The sequence below is a fragment of the Microtus pennsylvanicus genome, chromosome 9, assembly GCF_037038515.1.
Source record: "Microtus pennsylvanicus isolate mMicPen1 chromosome 9, mMicPen1.hap1, whole genome shotgun sequence".
Taxonomy (NCBI): Eukaryota; Metazoa; Chordata; class Mammalia; order Rodentia; family Cricetidae; genus Microtus; species Microtus pennsylvanicus.
The window spans coordinates 60429451-60447501 of NC_134587.1; the positions used below are offsets into that span (position 1 = coordinate 60429451).

Here is an 18051-nt window from a genome sequence, read left to right on the forward strand (position 1 = left end):
GCTCTTCCCTGCTAGAGGTCTTTACTTTCCTTCTGATTTGAGTTACTGAAAGCTGTGTCAAAGTTGTTTATCAGCTCTGCTTCATGAGCACGTGTTGCCTCGGCCTTGAGGATCAGAGGATAAGGTTTTCACCTGCTGGCCCACCTGACTGTTGGGTGTATAAGCCTCCGTGGTGCTATTGAATAGAGGGCTTCTTACCAGTGACTAGAGGTCCGTGTCTCTCTCTCTGTCTGTGTGTCTTTGTGTGTTTCAACCTCGAGCCCCTTGCCTGGAGCTCGCGAACTGTATGGTAGCGCATAGAGCGCAGACAGGCATTGTGCGCGGCACAGGGGTGCCTCCTAGTGATGGGCCACAAGCTCAGAACCTCTGAGTCTGACATTCCAAGAAAGATTTCTAGGCTCAGGGCAAACCGCCCCACCCCCCAGCCCTGCCACGGCCTGGAGCGGCCTCCTTACATGTATACACACTCCCAGCAGTCACATGACCACAGCGTGGGCGAGAAGCTGTTTCCACCGTTAAACAGTCCTCGAATGACTTGTCCTTTTCTGGCCTCCTCTTTCAGGACTGAGGGAAAATGGCCACCCCTTTGCAGGTGTGAACGACAGGCCATGACCACCAAACACCAAACCTCCCCTCACACTCTCCGTCCTCCAAAGTTGGAAGTGGCAGGCCTGGCAGGCAGGGGCAGACACCCCGCCTCCTGCCAACCCTGATTTGTGCCTTGGGTCCCTGTGGACTCTCCTGGATGTCACATATCAGAGAAGAGAGTTTGTGTCAAGACACCAGCAGTTCAGGGCTCCTGTCCCCCAGCAGCCCGGCCTGCTTCCATGACTAGATTACACAGCCATTGTCCAAGGGACACACGAGCCCCACGCTTATGTCTGTGCCCGGAGTTAGCTGGGGCCAGCCAGAGGACTGAGGGCTTGGGCGGAAACCCGACATGTGCCCTGGTACCCAGGCTTTGCCTCATCCCATCTCAACTAACAGGGGGTAGGATGAGTATTAGAAAATGCTATAACTGCTCTCAGTGCAAAGCAGGCCCTTCCAGGCAGTTTGGGATAAGGATAGCCAGCCCGGAAAAGGCTGGGGCTGGTGGCCACAGTTCCCAGTCCCCTGACCTCATTGCTGGCTGGGGCTCCAATCAGGAGGCTGAGATAAGCAGGAGGACCATGGCCACCTGGGGCTCAGGGCGAGTGAACCTTGCCCCCAAGCCTGTCCCAGCAGCTGCTGTCCTTGACCACACCATGGGGAGCCTGCTGAGACTCAGCCTGCTCTATGTTGCCCTGGCCAGCCTCCTGTCACCTGGAAGAAGCCGTAAGTGCTCCAGCCCTTCACACTGTAGAGTTGCCCAGGAGGAGGGCGTGAGGGTGGGTAGTGGGAAGGGCGGGGTGGTAGGTGCACTGACCCAGCCACAGGCTGGCTTCTGCTGGTATAGTTAGGGCCAGCTGTGACTACTCATGCAGGCACAGGGAGTGAAAGGCCTGAAGAAAGGAGGAGAAGGGAAGCAGAACAGAGACAGGGTGGGACAGGGACAGTGATAAGGAGAGAGAGGAGGACAGAGATAAGGAGAAAGAGAGAAACAAAGGAGATAAAGTCACCCCAGCACGGGAGAGACAGGAACTGGGGCTCCCAAGCTTGGGAAGCTGAGGTGGGCCACAGACTGCACAAGACAAGTTTGTACAAACAGGCAACAAACAGCCCCCAGACCTGCTCCAGAGAGGGCTCCGCTCACACAGAGCTGGCCTTGCACCAGGACAACCTCAACAACACAGGGGCACTTCCCACTCATTTGGTCCTGACTGAGGAAAGCACCCTGGCAAACCTGACACCCAGTCGATGGGTCAATGCCTGCTAGTAACTGCCAAGGTCAGCGCCACAGAGACAACCCAATGTTTGAGGACAGCAATGTGCAGGGGCTGGAACAAAGGCCGCAGGTAACAAAACACACAGTCAGGACTAGGCAGTAGGATGTGTGTGTCAGGACGTTAGAGTCTTTGCCGGTTCCCAGGGACAGTGTTCACAACATTGCCGTGTTTTAATTTCATGCTGCCAATCTTGATTTTACTCAAATCAGAACCTATGGCTGCCAGCAGGGTGGGTCTGCGTGACTGTCTAGGGTGTGGGTATAGTGTTCCAGCAAAGCCATTCACAGAGACTGATTTAATCAAAAGGACAGGACGCCAGACCAGCTGCCTTCACTCACTGGACAGGGGATTAGTAGGTAGCATTGTTTCTAGACCTATGAATAGCCACAGGCAGATGGGCCACCTATGTTTATATTCCCAGAGAGGTGACAACAGCAAACCAAGAGATACATAACATCATAGAGCAGCCATGTACTATGCCCAGAAACAGCACAAGGCAAAGGGTCCAAGAGATATGGAGGTGGTCAGGATGGTGGACCTCCAGAGGGATCACATAATAGATCTGTGGAGGTGGTCAGGATGGTGGACCTCCCGGGAGGACATGCGATGGATCTGTGAAGGTGGTCAGGATGGTGGACCTCCAGAGGGGTCACATAATAGATCTGTGAAGGTGGTCAGGATGGTGGACCTCCTGGGAGGACATGCGATGGAGTGACCCATGTGTGCAGATGGGCACACCAGTCATTTTTCCATCACTGTGATCAAATACCTGCCCAGGCCACTTTAGGGAGGAAGGGTTTCTTTTGGCTCGTGGTCTCAGAGGTCTCAATCCATCGTAGCAGGGAGCATGTGACAGAGTGGAGCAGTTCCCCTCATGGCAGCCAGGAAGCAGGGAAAGGGAGAATGAGAACATACGGTCTCCTGGACCTGCTGGTCTCCTCTCTCCTCTCCAGGCTCCCAAGCCATGTGGCGACACACCCATGCTCACAGTGCATCTCCTCCCTCAGTTAGTTCTACCTGGAAGCCCCTCACAGACACACCCAGAGGTGGCTCAGTCCAGGCTGACAATGCAGGGTCATCTTCCTACCAGGGAAGAATGAACCAGGCAGGGAGAAAAGCTTGTGCGAAGGCCCTAGCGAGAGGACACCAGGGAACAGGTGAGGTCCCTCACCCTCGCCCTTCTCTGTCTGCTAGTGTTTATTAACCGGGAACGCGCCAACAATGTCCTGACGAGGATTCCAAGGGCAAACTCATTTTTTGAAGAGATGAAGAAGGGCAATCTGGAAAGAGAATGTATGGAAGAAGTATGTTCTTATGAAGAGGCCCGCGAAGTCTTTGAGGATACTCAGAAGACGGTGAGTCAGGCCAAGTCCTTGCCAGCTGGTGCTGGGCCTTCTCAGTTCCTTTCTAGCTGGGGTTGGGCCATTCTGGGCTGCTGCAGGGTTCCAGGCTGGCCCAGATTTGGATCCTTTACCCACAAGCCTGTGAAGCGTAATTGGGGAAAGCAAGCAAGGGGTTAGACGGTCAGGTATATTAACCTAGCCTGTTGCCTGTAGAACATCCATTTTGATCTCTTCTGCATCCCTTCAGCTCTCTTCCTGAGTAGAAAAACTGAGGGGGAGAAATGCCATATAACACAAAGTTAATGAGAACTTGTTCGTAACCTAAGTTAACCTAAGAAAATTATATATGTCTATAAATACACACGTGTGTGCATGAACGTACATATGCATGTATGTGTGTATATGTACATATGTAATATTTATGTGAATACACGTATGTATGTGTGTACATATATAATATTTATGTATTGTGTATTATGCTTGTATGTGTGTTTGTATATTTATCCCCTCATGGTCCCTATCAGTGCTTCCCGGATAAATGTACAACCGTGGCCACTGCCCTCCCTCTCCAGTGGGTAAGGAGACATGTGACAGGAGACCCACAGCACCGCCATCACTACCTGCATACGCAGCATCAGGAGTGAGCCTGCTCCTCTTCCCCAGAAGACGGGGATCTTCAAGTGCCCGGTGGAAACGTGAGCCCCAAGTAAACAGGAAGGAACTAACAAGAAGAGTCCCCAAAGGGGGCCGAGGAGGAGCTGAGGGAGGGAGGAACAGTTATTCCAAGCAGTTATTTCCGGACCCAAGTGGAAATGACAAGGCCCACTGCTGCTGCCACCACTGAAGGCCACAGAGCAAGACCTGCTCAACTACCAAGGCCAAGTCACTGGCTCCTTTTAGGAATTCAGCCACCTGTGGCCAGGGCCACCTGACCAAGGGCTTTAGGCCAATGTGACTCCTGGGGACTGGGATGGGACCAGTGGCTTTCATCCGGTTGTGACTAAACATCGTGAGAACAGGTAAAGGTGTGAAGTCTTAAGGGCTCTCGCTGTCAAAGGATTCTTAGGGTCTGTGATCAATTCATCTCATGATCTTAGACAGAACACCCTAGCAGCAGCCAGAAGAGACATGCTCTCCTCATAGCAAACAGGATAGCAAAGGGGAGGACAGGAAGGAGCTGGATCTGAGATCCCGCCAAGGACACCCCCACCCAACCACCTCGTCTTCCAGATAAGCCCCACCCAGAGTTTACAGAACCCCCCCCCAAAGTACCACCACCACCTGGACACCAAATGTTCAGTACGTGAGCCTCGGAAGGACAAGCCATCAGAAAGGCCAGGTCACAAGGCAAGGCCAGCTCGAGAGGGCAGGGTGCATTTACACGGGTGGAATACCGAACAGCCTTAGGGGGCGCACTGAGGTCAGGACCCTGGAAGAGTGGGAAGAGCCGGTGTCATGCTCTACAAAGCTGCATGGGCACCACTCCGTCACTTTCTCTCCAAAGAGATTAAGACTCCATTGAAGCCACTCGGACTGGAGCATGGATGATTTCCCGAGGAAGGAATCCACCATGCGTGCTTAAATCCTCCTTGGTTTTTTAGAAACATCCATGCATTGCATCACCTGACACAACAAAACCAGGTGTGAGGATTGTTCCAGAAGTGTACTGTAAGGTTTTAGTAGTTAATGACTTTGACTATACTTAAGAACAGGAATGCCAATTCCAGGATTAGAGGTTCACTTGACTCACGACCCTGAATCTTTCTATGTTCTGCGTGACCACATAGTCTATTATGATCCCACTGAAATCACGGAGAAGAGTGTAATGGGTGAATAGACACCCTGTGGGTGGTAGCATGATCACATTCATTCAGAAAGCCCATCCCATTTACCCCACCTTTGGTGAGAATCGGCATGGTGGAAAGGCATGATGGAGTCCTGGAGGTGAAGCTGACAGAAACCAACCTCTCAGGACTGAAGAAACCTATGCAGTTCCTCACGGCATCTCTGTGAGGTAAGCTTTTACAGCCAGCCATCTCCAGCTGCAGCCACGTTCCTCAGCAGGTTTGTTAGGGAAGGAGTGCTGGAGGTGATACCCACCCACATTCCTCTATCCCTACAAACAAGGATGCTTCTAGTGTGGGGGGGTGGCTCTAGGGGGCACTAACAGGTCACAAAGAAGGCGTGTGACGCTTAAACTGAGCCGTGAGAGCCTTTTGAAAATCAAGCTAAGATCATTGACCATGGCAAGACAGGTCTACGGGTGAAAACTTCTACATGGCCCATCCTATATGACTGGAACACGGGTATCAACTGGGCCATGAGTTTCTGCAAGATACAGGCAACATGAGGGGAGAATATGGTTTCTGTCACAAAAGACAAGATGAGGAAAATGCAGCAGGCTTGGGTACACAGGAAGCTGGACACGCCCTGGAAAGCAGATGTTGAAGGAAGAGAATTTCACAAGCTTGTTTCGTGTATGATCTCATTTATCAGAGATTCTTAAAACATCATTACTTTATCAAAGAGCAGTAGGTTCCTGGTGATACCAGGACTTGACAGTTTGGGGATGGTGATTGAGGGTTGGGTGAAGATGGGGCTGTGTTTGCTTGCCACAAACCAGGTGAGTGCTCTCCTCCAGGCTGGAGCTCCAGCCTAAACAGAAATATTTTAAAGACAGCACATTCATTGCCATGACAACCATAACAGGGTCCTATAAGCAGAATGACTTAGAGTAACAGGATTTATTCCCTTGAAATTTGGAGGTAATGAATGCAAAGCCAGGACCCAGGTCAGGCTGGATCCTTTGGAAGTGCCAGAAGAAACTCTATGCTGTAGCTCCGGTAGTTACCTCTGTTGTCACCGCCCGTGACCTCCCTCCTCTGTTGGCTCCAGGTCATTCTTTACTTCGAGGTGGACACTGTCATTGTCCTGGATGATCCTGGATGACCTCACCTGAGGTCCTAATGATGGCTCTAATTTACACCCACAAAGTTCCATTTCTAGTTAAAGTCATATTCTGAGGTCCCAGTAGGTCTGAATGGGGAGTGGGATTGTGACCGACTGTGTGTGCTGTGACTGTCTGTTCGTGTGACATAGGCCTTGACCTAAGATAGTTAGCAATTTATACCTTTCCCACTCACACAACTGGCAACCTGTGATTTTTTTTCTTAATTTTGAGCACGGGGTCTGTTAACTGATCATGCTCCCGTGGCGTATGACGAATAGCACTATTTCTCCTAGCCTGTTTCTTGTTTACCTTGAAATGTGGTCTCAATACTCATCAAGGGCCATGTGTTGAAGCAGATGGGAGACAGGCCCTCTCAGGAATGCTGGCAGCTCTCCCTTTCAGATGGAGAAGTTCTGGAACATTCCTCCAGGCAGGTTACTGGAGATGGTTACTGTTAGTGTAAAATAGTCTGTTTTTTTTCTAATGTGTTTTAAAATATTTTTTTTCTTCTAGAATGAATTCTGGAACAAATACAAAGGTAAGATATTTCTATTTTAATCATGAGAGAGACTCCTCAACATTTAAATGAAGAGAAAGGATTAGCTCTGGAAAACATTTTAAATTACATTCTGGTTCAAATCTTATTTATCTACACTTTTCCCTTCTATATTTCCATGATACTTTTAAAACGTATTTTATAGTAAATTTATATGGATTCCAGTTTATTATTTATTAAAATACACATCTTTCTGGGGATCTTGTTGCCCTCAGTGTCCTGTCCACAAACTCCCAGGTTCAAGCTGCCCTCATTATCAACCTCTTGAGGAACTTGGACTGTATGTGTTTTCTACCATGTCTGGCTCAGATACAGATTTAAGTCCGTTCTTCCTTGTATCTGAGGATGCCAAATTCCATGATATTTTTAACAAGTTTAGCAAGCTGAAGCAAACAGTGGAGCTTGAAATACTGGACTTTCCAAAAGGTGGTCACCCTGACGAATGTTCATAGCATCAGAGATGATACTGATCATGGCTACCTGGAAGTTATTTCAAAATGCCTATTAGACACTCCTCCTCTGAGTAAGTGACAAACCAAGAGAGGTGGAGCCTGTGCCAGAGCTGGATCATCCCCCGGTTTTCATTCCACACCCAGCGGCCTTGGGGGAAAGAGTTCCCTCCTTCTCTGACCAGCACCCAGTCCAGAAACAAGTGCCACATTGTCCCCTGTCCTCCTTTGCAGAGGAGGTAAAGCCCCTCTTCCTGGCCACAAACACATTGTAATACATCCCAGAGAAACCAGAAACCTGGCCAACGTTGCAAGGCACAGGGGTATCACACATACATAGCCACCAAAGTGGGAACTAAACAAAATCTGGTTATGATGAATTTATTCTCAAAGAGAAGCAAGCTCAAGCTATTGGCAAAGTGGCTGCAGGTACCACACAGTGTCAGTGGTGGCCACGATGAAACGACTTCAGCCTTGGTTTCCAAATCCTCTCACTGCAGATGGTGACCAGTGCGAAACCAAGCCTTGCCAGAATCAAGGCCAGTGTCGCGACGGCCTCGGCGAGTACACATGCACCTGCATGGAGGGATACGAAGGCAAAAACTGTGAATTCTGTAAGTCCCTCTCTTGATGGAGCTTCGGGTCATACCACAACCAGGGAAGAGGGAGACACTGAAACACCTAACGAGACACCTAAGTTGTTGGTCACTCTCCGACACATCGAACCACTGGATGTGTCTGTCCTCTAGCTGCTCGGCGGGGTGTGACGTGGGAGACACGGTTTCCCTGTGAGAACCGGGTAGACCGTGCCCACGGCTCCTCCTGCTTCTGCTCTGGCACTGCCTTTGTTCACACCTGTCAACACAGCATCAACAAGGAACAGTCTAGGCTGCCCAGTTTCAGATATGTGGTGCCCTTAGCTGATTCTACAGGAAGCCTCACTGAGCTATTCGTACCATGGTTACTCCATTTTTAAATAGTCATTAGGTTTCTCTCAGCCCGGTTCTCCCTAACAAGTAAGACCTGCATTTCCTTTACCTCTTTATCTTTTTATCATTTATTTATTTATTTGCTGCAGTCTCACTTTTTAACCAAGGCTGGACTAGAACTTATATAACTTATATATAGCCCACTCCAGATTTGAACTCCTAGCAAATCTCCTGCCTCAACATCCTAAGTGGGATTACAGGTGTATGTCACCATGCCCAGGGTTAAATTACTTTCCTTATAGAATGAGATCTTTATCCGGATGCCTTCAGGACTCTCCCCAGTGGAGCTGCTGATTATGATTATGAACCCTTCCACAGAAGCTCATCCAGTTCCTGTACACACTAGACTAACATATCTAATGAGGGCACAATCCGGGAGCTAAAATTCCATCAAAGTAGATTTTACTCCATAATTGTTTTCTCACCAAACCCAAGCAGAGGGCTGTAAAGCAAATTGCTACAGACGTGGTTATTAGCGTGAGCTGGATCAGCTAGCACTCTGGAAGCAGGTGGGTACCTCTGGTCTAAGACGCGGTGGATGGAGGAATACAGGCTCAGTCAGCCCTAAGGTGCAATGGCAGGTCAGAAGTTACCAAGGGAGTTTAGCAGGCGCTATGCCGCAATTTCATGTAGCCTAAAGTTCCTTTGCTTTCATGATTTCCTAGCCTGTAGATGGAGCGGTGGGACTTAAATGGCACCCCCACCCCTCCACTTCCGTCTTCTCTGGAGCTGACTCCTGGCTTTCTGCCACACACTTCCCATAGATAATTATTCCTTCCACGTCTCATGGGAACCCAGATCCCAAACCATGACATGCCCACAGCACGGTGCCCGGTGCGTCACTGGGGCCAGGGTAGTGCTCAAATACCGTTCATTGTTACTGAGTGAGGGAAGAAAGAGGTTCAGGTAGGATGCAATTCTTCGCCCATGCCAAGGGCAGCACCCTGGATGAGCAGGATTGCACAGCCCTCAACAGAGAACATGCATCTGCCCTCCCTCACAAAGCTTCTCATTGGAGAGCCCTGTGAGGATGCCAGGTGTCCCTCCCCTGGCCTGTGCGGATGCTGGGTATTCCCCTCATAACCTGTGCATATGACAAATGTCCCTCTCGTTGTCTGTAAGGATGCCAGGTGTTTCTCTTGTAACCTGTGCTTGTGTCAAATGTCCCTTTCAAGGTCTGGGGAGGCAGCAGCAGGAAGAAAGGCTTACATGTGGCTGGCATCTTGTTCGGCTGCCTGTCCTGTTATCATGGAAACCACCCTGGTGTGGTCCTTTGCATATGGCTAGGCATGGCCGAGGCTGGGCAGACAGAGCTGGCATGTCTGAATTCATCACGTGTCTATGGGAAGGGCTCATCTGTCCTCTGTTTTGCAGTTGTTCGGAAACTCTGCAGCCTAGACAACGGAGACTGTGACCAGTTCTGCAGCGAAGAGCAGAACACGGTGGTGTGCTCCTGTGCCAGCGGTTACTTCCTGGGTGATGACGGCAAGTCCTGCATCTCCACAGGTAAGAGTCATCGGGCTGTGGAGACGGTGTGACATTGCTGAGGGCATGTTCTGGTGGCATCTGCAGAGCAGTGATGACAGGAGATGGAGAGTAAGAGACGGGACTCTGGACAGATCAGCCATAAAAGCTTCAGGTTTGAGAGGAGATGCATTAGACCTAAGGATAAGTGGCTGCTCCACCTCCGCACCTGAAGGGGCTAACACTGCTGCCTCATTGCTGGCAAAGGAGGTGATCCCAGGCATCACTGAGTTGGGCATACCCACAGCTCTGGCTGTGACTTCTGTGCAGGGTAGTCCATGCTCCTCTGGCCTGGGGGCCTGGAAAGCACAGCTATCATAATATCCCAGGGGCAGAACCTGCCTAGGTCAAGAAGGAGGCCTGGGCAGGTAGCGGAGCCCGCACTGGTATCATTTTTGAGGCCCCACGCTGATTGGGTTTGCTTTTTACCTGGTGAGAGCTGGGTGTTCTGGGTCTTATGAGCAACAGAGCCACTACTAACAAGGCTCTCAGAGAGCGGTGAGTGCCATGTGGGCCGAGGAACACGAAGGCCACGGGAAAGATAAGGCCCAACTGGTGTTCTTGGTTACAAGGGTCTCCTGAAGAAACAGAGACACTGCAGGGTATATAAGCTTCTGGGCAGAAAGGACAATCAGCCTCTGATGGACTGACCGCCTAGTGACTCTTCAGAAGTTCTTTTTATTGATACACAAAAGGCCCTTTAGCGAGTCAATTCCCGCATACCAAAATCTCTTATCTGAACTAGGGGTCATCTTAAGGAACTATTACCTAAGCAAACACAATCATGCTAAAAATGCCAGGTTTGCCAGGAACATCTTATGACTGAGGTTATGCCAAGGCTCTGATATTCCCAAGACAGAGCAACCTCATAAAAACTCAGATAACAATCATTGATTATTTACAAGAGATTATTTCAAGGCCTAAGTGGTCATCACTCCAGAGTAAATGACAGGGGCAACGGCTCTTTTAATATTCCACTACACTCATCTGGGCCATACAGACATAAGTCAGAGTTGGTCCACAAATGGTCCCTAACTTTCGCCATGGCATCCCCCGGGGTGGGTTTGAAGTGCAGGGTCTCAGCCCCGCATACAGCCTGGATGATCAAGCTCAGATGAGAAGAGATAGGGCTCAGGATGCTGAGTCATTTCTCCCTCTTTCCCCACTCATCTGCTCCTCACCAAAACAAAACAAAAAAACAAAAACCGATTTGAGACTGGAGAGAGATGGCTCAGTGGTCAAGAGCACTGGCTGCTCTTCCAGAGGACCCGAGTTCAAGTCCCAACACCCACTTGGCAGCTCACAACTGTCTGCAACCCCGGTTTCAGGGGATCTGACACCTTTACACCAATGCACATAAAATAAAGTGAAATAAATTATTTTTTAAAGCGATTTTTTTTCAGAAATTAAATAATCAGAGAAGAGTGGCTCCAAATACATGCTTCAAGGATGAATTCAATTGCATAACATGAAATCTCTCAACAACCTAAACACAAGGACTTTATTCCCACTGACATATTTTTAAGTTTAAATTAGTTCAGAAAATTTTAACTAGAGCTATTTCTTTATATGTGTATAAATTATTTTAACTCCAGGGATAATTGCAAATCAATTCGAAATAAGACTTAATATCTGAAAACGTAACAAAAGGCTGAGGTGTGGCTCAGTAGTAGAGAACTCACCCAGCATGGGTGCAGAGGTTGCAACTGCATATCTCAGCCCAGAGATAGTAAATTGCAGGACAATGGATGCCATGTCCCCAGCAACAGAGTCCCCAATCCTTCTCACTGGCTAAGAACACAACCATATCTCATGGGAAACAGGAGCAAAGGCTACACTGTAACATGACCTTAACCCATCACTGGCACAGACCAGCCACTAGGCTCAACCTCAGTCTACAGTATCCCTTTCTCACCATTGGATTTTGCTACTTTTCTTGCAAAACTTAAAGGCTCTTAGCTCTGTTTTTGTGTTTCTGGCTCTCGCTTTAACCAATAACCATGCCACAGCCTGAATGCTGGGCTGCCAAGAAATTTCTTCCACCAATTTAGTTTGCCTGTCGTCTTTATAACATGGCTTCCACAGTCTGAGGGTATGAGCAAAATTAAACAAGTTTTTATAGTCAATGGCCTCCAGTCCAGTTCCCAAAAGAGTTCCTGTTCCTTTCCAAGCTTCATAGTCTTTGTTATCCACAATCCCATCAGCATTCTTGTCTTCCGAGCTCCCACTGGGAACACCCGTTTAGCTCTGCCAACAGAAGTCTAAGTTTTCTCTGGCTCTCATCTCTAAATGCTTTCAAATCCTTCTACAAACTGGCTCCAAGCCTTTCGAACCACATTGACCAAGTAGCCATTGCAACAACCTCACTCTTGGTACCAAATTTTTGTATTAGCCAGAATTTCAGGGATGTGACAAAGCACCTGACCATTAAAGGATAAGGGATTTGCTCAGCTCAGCTTTCAGAGACTTGAGCCGATCGTGGTGTGGGAAGCACAACTGGGCTGAGGCTCGTCTGGTGGCTGCCAGTAATGGAGAGAGAAAATGTCTGTGCCAACAAGTTTTGTCCTTTTCTCTATGTTGTTTTGTTTGGGTCCCCAGGGTATGTGATAGTGCTGCCTACACTTGGGGTATAGCTCTCCCATCTTAGTTAATCTTCCTGGAAATGTCTTTATAGTTATGCCAAGACTTTCTTTGAGACAGTATTTCTCTGTGTAGCCCTAGCTGTCATGGAACTTACTCTGTAGACCAGACTGGCTTTGAACTCAGAGATCCGCCTGCCTCTGCCTCCTAGGTGCTGGGATTAAAGGTGTGCACCACCACCACTCTGCAAGCTGTGTTTTACTAGTATCTCACTTGACTCTCAGTCAGGTTTAACCATCACCCCCTGGGCTTCCAGGGAGCCTCAGTAGGCCTGTGGAGCTTCTGGCTTTGCTGAGGCCTCCTCTGTTCTCCCTATTCTTTCAGTGCCCTTCCCCTGTGGGAAAACCACCATAGGACGTAAGAAGAGGTCCTTGGACCAGAGCACCAACCACAGTGAGCCTTTCCATGAAGACCTCCTGGACTTAGAATTGCTGTCACCTACAGAGAATCCTTCCAACCTGCTCAACCTCAACCAGACACAACCGGAAAAGGACAGCTCAAGCGTTATTCGGATTGTGGGTGGCCGAGCATGCAAAGACGGGGAGTGTCCCTGGCAGGTAACTGGGCCAAGATAGAACTGGTGGCCCGTAGAACAGGCTGGTGGGATGATCCACTGAGGTTCAGCAACTCAGACCTGCAAGGGTCCTTCCTGGTGGTCATCATTCCTCTTCTAGTGTGAGAGTATTTTTTAAACAAAAACATTTAAATACTAAGAGGTATAAAATAACTTTAAAAAAAAGACACATTTATTTATGTTCAAAATGTTTGTTTTCAACCACTCTTTGGTTATTGACGTGGCCCAGGGCTGCCAGACTTAAGAAAAAAATCCCAAGGCCCCCAGCAAGACTTGAGTCTCCCACAACGAACGCTCCCTGATGTAAAACTGAACACGGAAGGAAAGTGCTCACCCACTTTCTGACCCCAGCTTTGCAGGGTTTTCTGAATCTCCTTCATCATCCCCACTAGCACTTGAGGGTTCCAGCTTCCCAAACCTAAATACCTATCCAAAAAGAAAGCTGGGGGTCACAACCCCTTGGGATTGCATATCAGATATCCAGATATCCTGCATATCCGATGTTTACATGATGCTTTGTAACAGTAGCAAAGTTACAGTTATGAAGTAGCAATGAAATGATTTTTATGGTGGGGGTCACCATAAAAGGATTAAGGGACTGCATTAAAGGATTGAAGCATTAGGAAGGTTGAGAACCACTTTCCAGTAGTCACCGGTAATCCCCGGAGATCACCTAAAAACCCTCCTCCTACAGGGCCCTGGGCAGGCCTGACTGCCCAGAGGCAGGAGAAGCAGCCCCAGCCTCATTGCACATATGCACCAAGAACTGGCTGGGCCCAGGGAGGCTGCTGACTTCCTCTCCCTTGCCACTCAAGCAAGGTTTGAGTTTATATAACTATCCAGAATAAACAGGGACTGGGAGAATGGCTCAATGGTTAGGAGTGGGTACTGCTTTTCCAGAGAACCAGAGTTCAATTCCTGGCACCTGTATCAGGCAGCTCCCAAGTCCAGGAGATCTGCCACCTTTGACCTCCACAGTGACCCCCCACTCATAAACATACACATAAACATAATTTAAAAAACAAATATGTCTTTAAAATAAGAAAGAGAAAATAAACTCGGTAAAGGGAAAGTTGTCTTTTTAGCTATGAACAACACCAAGAATTCTTTCAGGACTTAATACTTCCATGTACTTTTTTTGTTTGTTTGTTTTAGATAGGGTCTCACTATGTGGGCCTGGCTAGTCTGGAACTCACTATGTAGATCAGTCTGGTTTCAAACTCTTAAGAGATCTGCCTGCCAGCTTCTGTCTCCCTATTCCCAGGATTAAAGCAGCCTTGACTTTTTGAATGTGGCCTCCATGAGAGCAGTGGTTCTCAACCTTCCTAATGCCGCAACCCTTAACACAGTTCCTCATACTGCCGTGACCTCCAACCATAAAATTATTTTGTGGCTACTTCGTAACTGTAATTTTGCTACTGTTACAAATTGCAATGTAAACATGTGGCATGCAATCCCAAGGGGGTCATGACCTGCAGGTTGAGAACCAGCATGTGAGAGGGTAGGGAATTCCCTAGAGAAAGTCAAGCCAGTCCACGCTTGGTGCCCAGCACTTCAGACCCAGTGCTCTGGGATGGGCATGGTTCCCCTCATGCCATCAATGTTTGCTTACCTCAGATCACTGCTCAGTGATCACATTCAAGAGCAGCCACATGTACCCAGAGTCAATCATGCCAGAAAGTGACATTTCACAAGCAGGAAGGCAGGTCTGAAGGCGGGATGACTCTGGATGATTCTGACTCTGGGAAGTGAGGTGTTTTCACAAAGCCAGGCTGGTCTAGGTCATGAGTCACGGCCACGTAAACCCAAAGGCTCTACTATGGTGAGATGCTTTTCTGTGCATAGGGAGAAAATGCTAGGACTGGTTTGGACAAGATGAAAGAGGAGGCCCTGTTAGAGGGACCTTGTCATGGGTGGGAAGGAGACAGGCAAAGGCATCCTGCAGGGCTACCACTTGGCCCAGGGCTGGAGCCTCAGCAAATGTCTGAGGACCATCAGTCGGTCAGTCCATCTTTAAAGCAGACCAAAGCTATAGTGTGGAAATAAAGCTGGGTGTCTCCAGGAGTCAGTCACAATGTGGGCACTGGAGAACATTCAGATTGCCGGGCAGGAAGGGCTGGGTCACTTGCATGGATGATTCCAAGAGGTACAGGGCCAGAAAGAGTTATAGGGCTGGCTAGTGGGGTAGTGAGCAGTGCCTTTCTCTCTAGCACTAAGAGAAAGGCAGGAAGCAGACAGGCAGAAGGGGCTGGATCTTGGGGTAGTCCAGCGGACATGGAGAGCTGTGGTCAAGTGCAGGCTCCTAGAAAAGGTTCCTTGAGACCCTGCAGAGAGCCCACACGGCCTAGTCAGCTTGGCATGGCCCTCGTGCAGACCGTAGGTGGTTTGCAGACACTCTGTTCTGGTCGCAGGCTCTGCTCATCAACGATGACAATGAGGGCTTCTGTGGGGGTACCATCTTGAATGAGTTCTACATCCTCACGGCGGCCCACTGTCTGCACCAAGCCAAGAGATTCAGGGTGAGGGTAGGTAAGTGACGCTCCAGCCCTGGGGATGCCACCATCTCAAGCCCTGGGAATATGATTGCTGCTCTCCCCCTAGAACTACACAAGGGCTCTATGAGCAACACCTGCTCAAATGCAGATGCTCTACTTGGAGATAGTCAGAGAGGAGAAGGGGGTGGTCATCTCCAGACTTCCGGGGCCGGGCCATTCCACACAGAGACTTCCCACCTTCCCTCTTCAGTGCTTTCATGGCGTTCCTCTCAGCGTCCTTCCCTCAAAAACCTTCCCAGCCTGCCTCTCTCCACAACACTCCTGGAGTCTCTTACTTCCATTTATGCCTCAATATTACTTCATTTTGGTGTTTCTATGAGACCCATGAGCTAGGCAGTGAAAAATCCTGCACAAACCCCAAATGCAGTTTGAAAATGTCTGGCATCCCTCCGCTACAGATTTAACAAGCAGAGATGGGCAAGGTTATTCCAGTGTCTCATTTCCAAAGCCCTGACTTCCCAGGTGTTTAGAAATAAATAAACCTCCTCAGCTACGAGCGAGATGTTACTACAGTCTCCTTTCACAGCCAGCGGCACTGCGCCTTCAGCTCATCTCAGGTCAGACCGCTTGGGTCTGGGTGCACAGCCCAGGTCTGGAAGAGGAGAGAGACCCTTGGCCCTGAGCTGATTGACAGACCCAGCTTGCCAGAAGTACTCAAGTGTGAGGAATTGGAAAGCACAAGAGCCCTAAACATTCACACAAAAATGTGATTAGTGGTTAGCAGTATTTACCACTCTCGCACAGGGCCTGGGTTCAGTTCCCAGAGCCCATGTGGTGGCTCACAGCTGTCTGTAACTCCAGGTCCAAGGGGATCTGATACCCTGGTCTCCACAGGCACTAGGCATGTGCACAGTACACACACATAAACACACAGGCAAATGCTCACAGACATGAAATAAAATAAACCTCTTTTAAAAGTCTTTAAAAATATGACCAGAAGGGGAAGCCCTGGGAGGAAGGCAGAGCCCTTTGGTCTCTGCAGAGAGCAGGCTCTTCGTGAATCTGCGAGCACTGCCTCGTCCTTCTGAGCGCTAGGACACAAGCATATGCTCCTTGACGTGGGTCTGGTTTTTTATTAGGGAAAATTATTTTGTGGGGTGGGGTGAAGGGTTTATTTGCCTTAATCTTCCACATCACTGTTTATCACTGAAGGAAGTCAGGGCAGGAATTCAAACAGGGAAGGAACCTAGAGATGGGAGCTGATGCAAAGGCCATGGAGGGGTGTTGCTTATTGGCTTGTTCCTCATGACTTGTTCAGCCTGTTTTCTTATAGAATTCAGAACCATCAGCCCAGGGATGGCCCCACCCACAATGGTCTGGACCCTCCCCAATTAATCTCTAATTAAGAAAATGCCCTGCAGGCTTGCCTACAGCCCAATCTTATGGAGGCAATTTTTCAATTGAGGCTCTCTCTTCTGTGATGACTTTAACTTGTGTCAAGGTGACTTAAGACCAGGCAGCTCATTCCCTCCCTACCTCCCTACCTTCCTTCCTTCCTTCCTTCCTTCCTTCCTTCCTTCCTTCCTTCCTTCCTTTCTTTTCTTGTGGAGACAGTATCTGGTTATGTAGCACTGGCTGGCCTGGAACTTACTATGTAGATAATGCTGGCCTTGAAGTCACAGAGATCCTCCTCCATCTGCCTCCTTCCCTGCGTGACTACAGGTGTATGCTTCTTTAAAGGTAGCTGATGTGCAAACATCCAGCACTGAGAGAACTAACTGCCATCTGCACTCTCTCCCTCCCTCCTTCCCTCCCTCCCTCCCTCCCTCTCCCTCTCCCTCTCCTCCAGGGGATCGGAACACAGAGAAGGAGGAAGGCAATGAGATGGTGCACGAGGTGGACGTGATCATAAAGCACAACAAGTTCGTGAGGGAGACCTATGACTTCGACATCGCAGTGCTCAAGCTGAAGACTCCCATTACGTTCCGCATGAACGTGGCCCCCGCCTGCCTGCCTCAGAAGGACTGGGCCGAGTCCACACTGATGACGCAGAAGTCGGGCATTGTGAGTGGGTTTGGACGCACACATGAGAAGGGCCGCCAGTCAAACATCTTGAAGATGCTGGAGGTGCCCTATGTGGATCGCAACACCTGCAAGCTCTCCAGCAGCTTCACCATCACACAGAACATGTTCTGTGCTGGCTACGATGCCAAACTGGAGGATGCCTGCCAGGGGGACAGCGGCGGCCCCCATGTCACCGAGTACAAAGGCACCCACTTCGTGACTGGCATTGTCAGCTGGGGAGAAGGGTGTGCGAGGAAAGGGAAGTACGGGATCTACACGAAGGTCACAGCCTTCCTCAGGTGGATCGAGAAGTCCATGAAAGCCAGGGTGGTTCCCACATCTGAGACCCCAACGTCAACAAGCCCTCCCCATTAAAGCAGCTCTCTAGACCTGCTGGGTCACATATGCGTTGTTTAATGTTGCCACCTGAGCAGGAAGCTTCTTAGGGCAGATGCCCCCCTACAGGGGTAGACTCTTCAGGTTCAAGTTTGCTGTTCTTTCAACTTCATGGTATCAGAAACAGACTCTGATTGAGCAAAGATTTCTCTCTTCCTAAGTCAGACTGCTGGACTCTCAGGGAGTCACGGGCTCTAGGGGATTAG

At 49.3% G+C, this 18051-nt stretch overlaps 1 protein-coding gene across 1 annotated transcript; it reads left to right on the plus strand.

The window, feature by feature from the left end:
* Positions 1–1189: 1189 nt before the first annotated feature.
* On the plus strand, positions 1190–17850 carry F10 (coagulation factor X). The gene is made up of 8 exons (XM_075984494.1): positions 1190–1314; positions 3060–3220; positions 6672–6696; positions 7664–7777; positions 9527–9658; positions 12641–12873; positions 15302–15419; positions 17235–17850. Exons 1-8 carry the CDS (start codon positions 1245–1247, stop codon positions 17822–17824), a joined length of 1443 nt encoding a protein of 480 aa, XP_075840609.1. The 5' UTR covers positions 1190–1244; the 3' UTR covers positions 17825–17850.
* Positions 17851–18051: the final 201 nt, after the last annotated feature.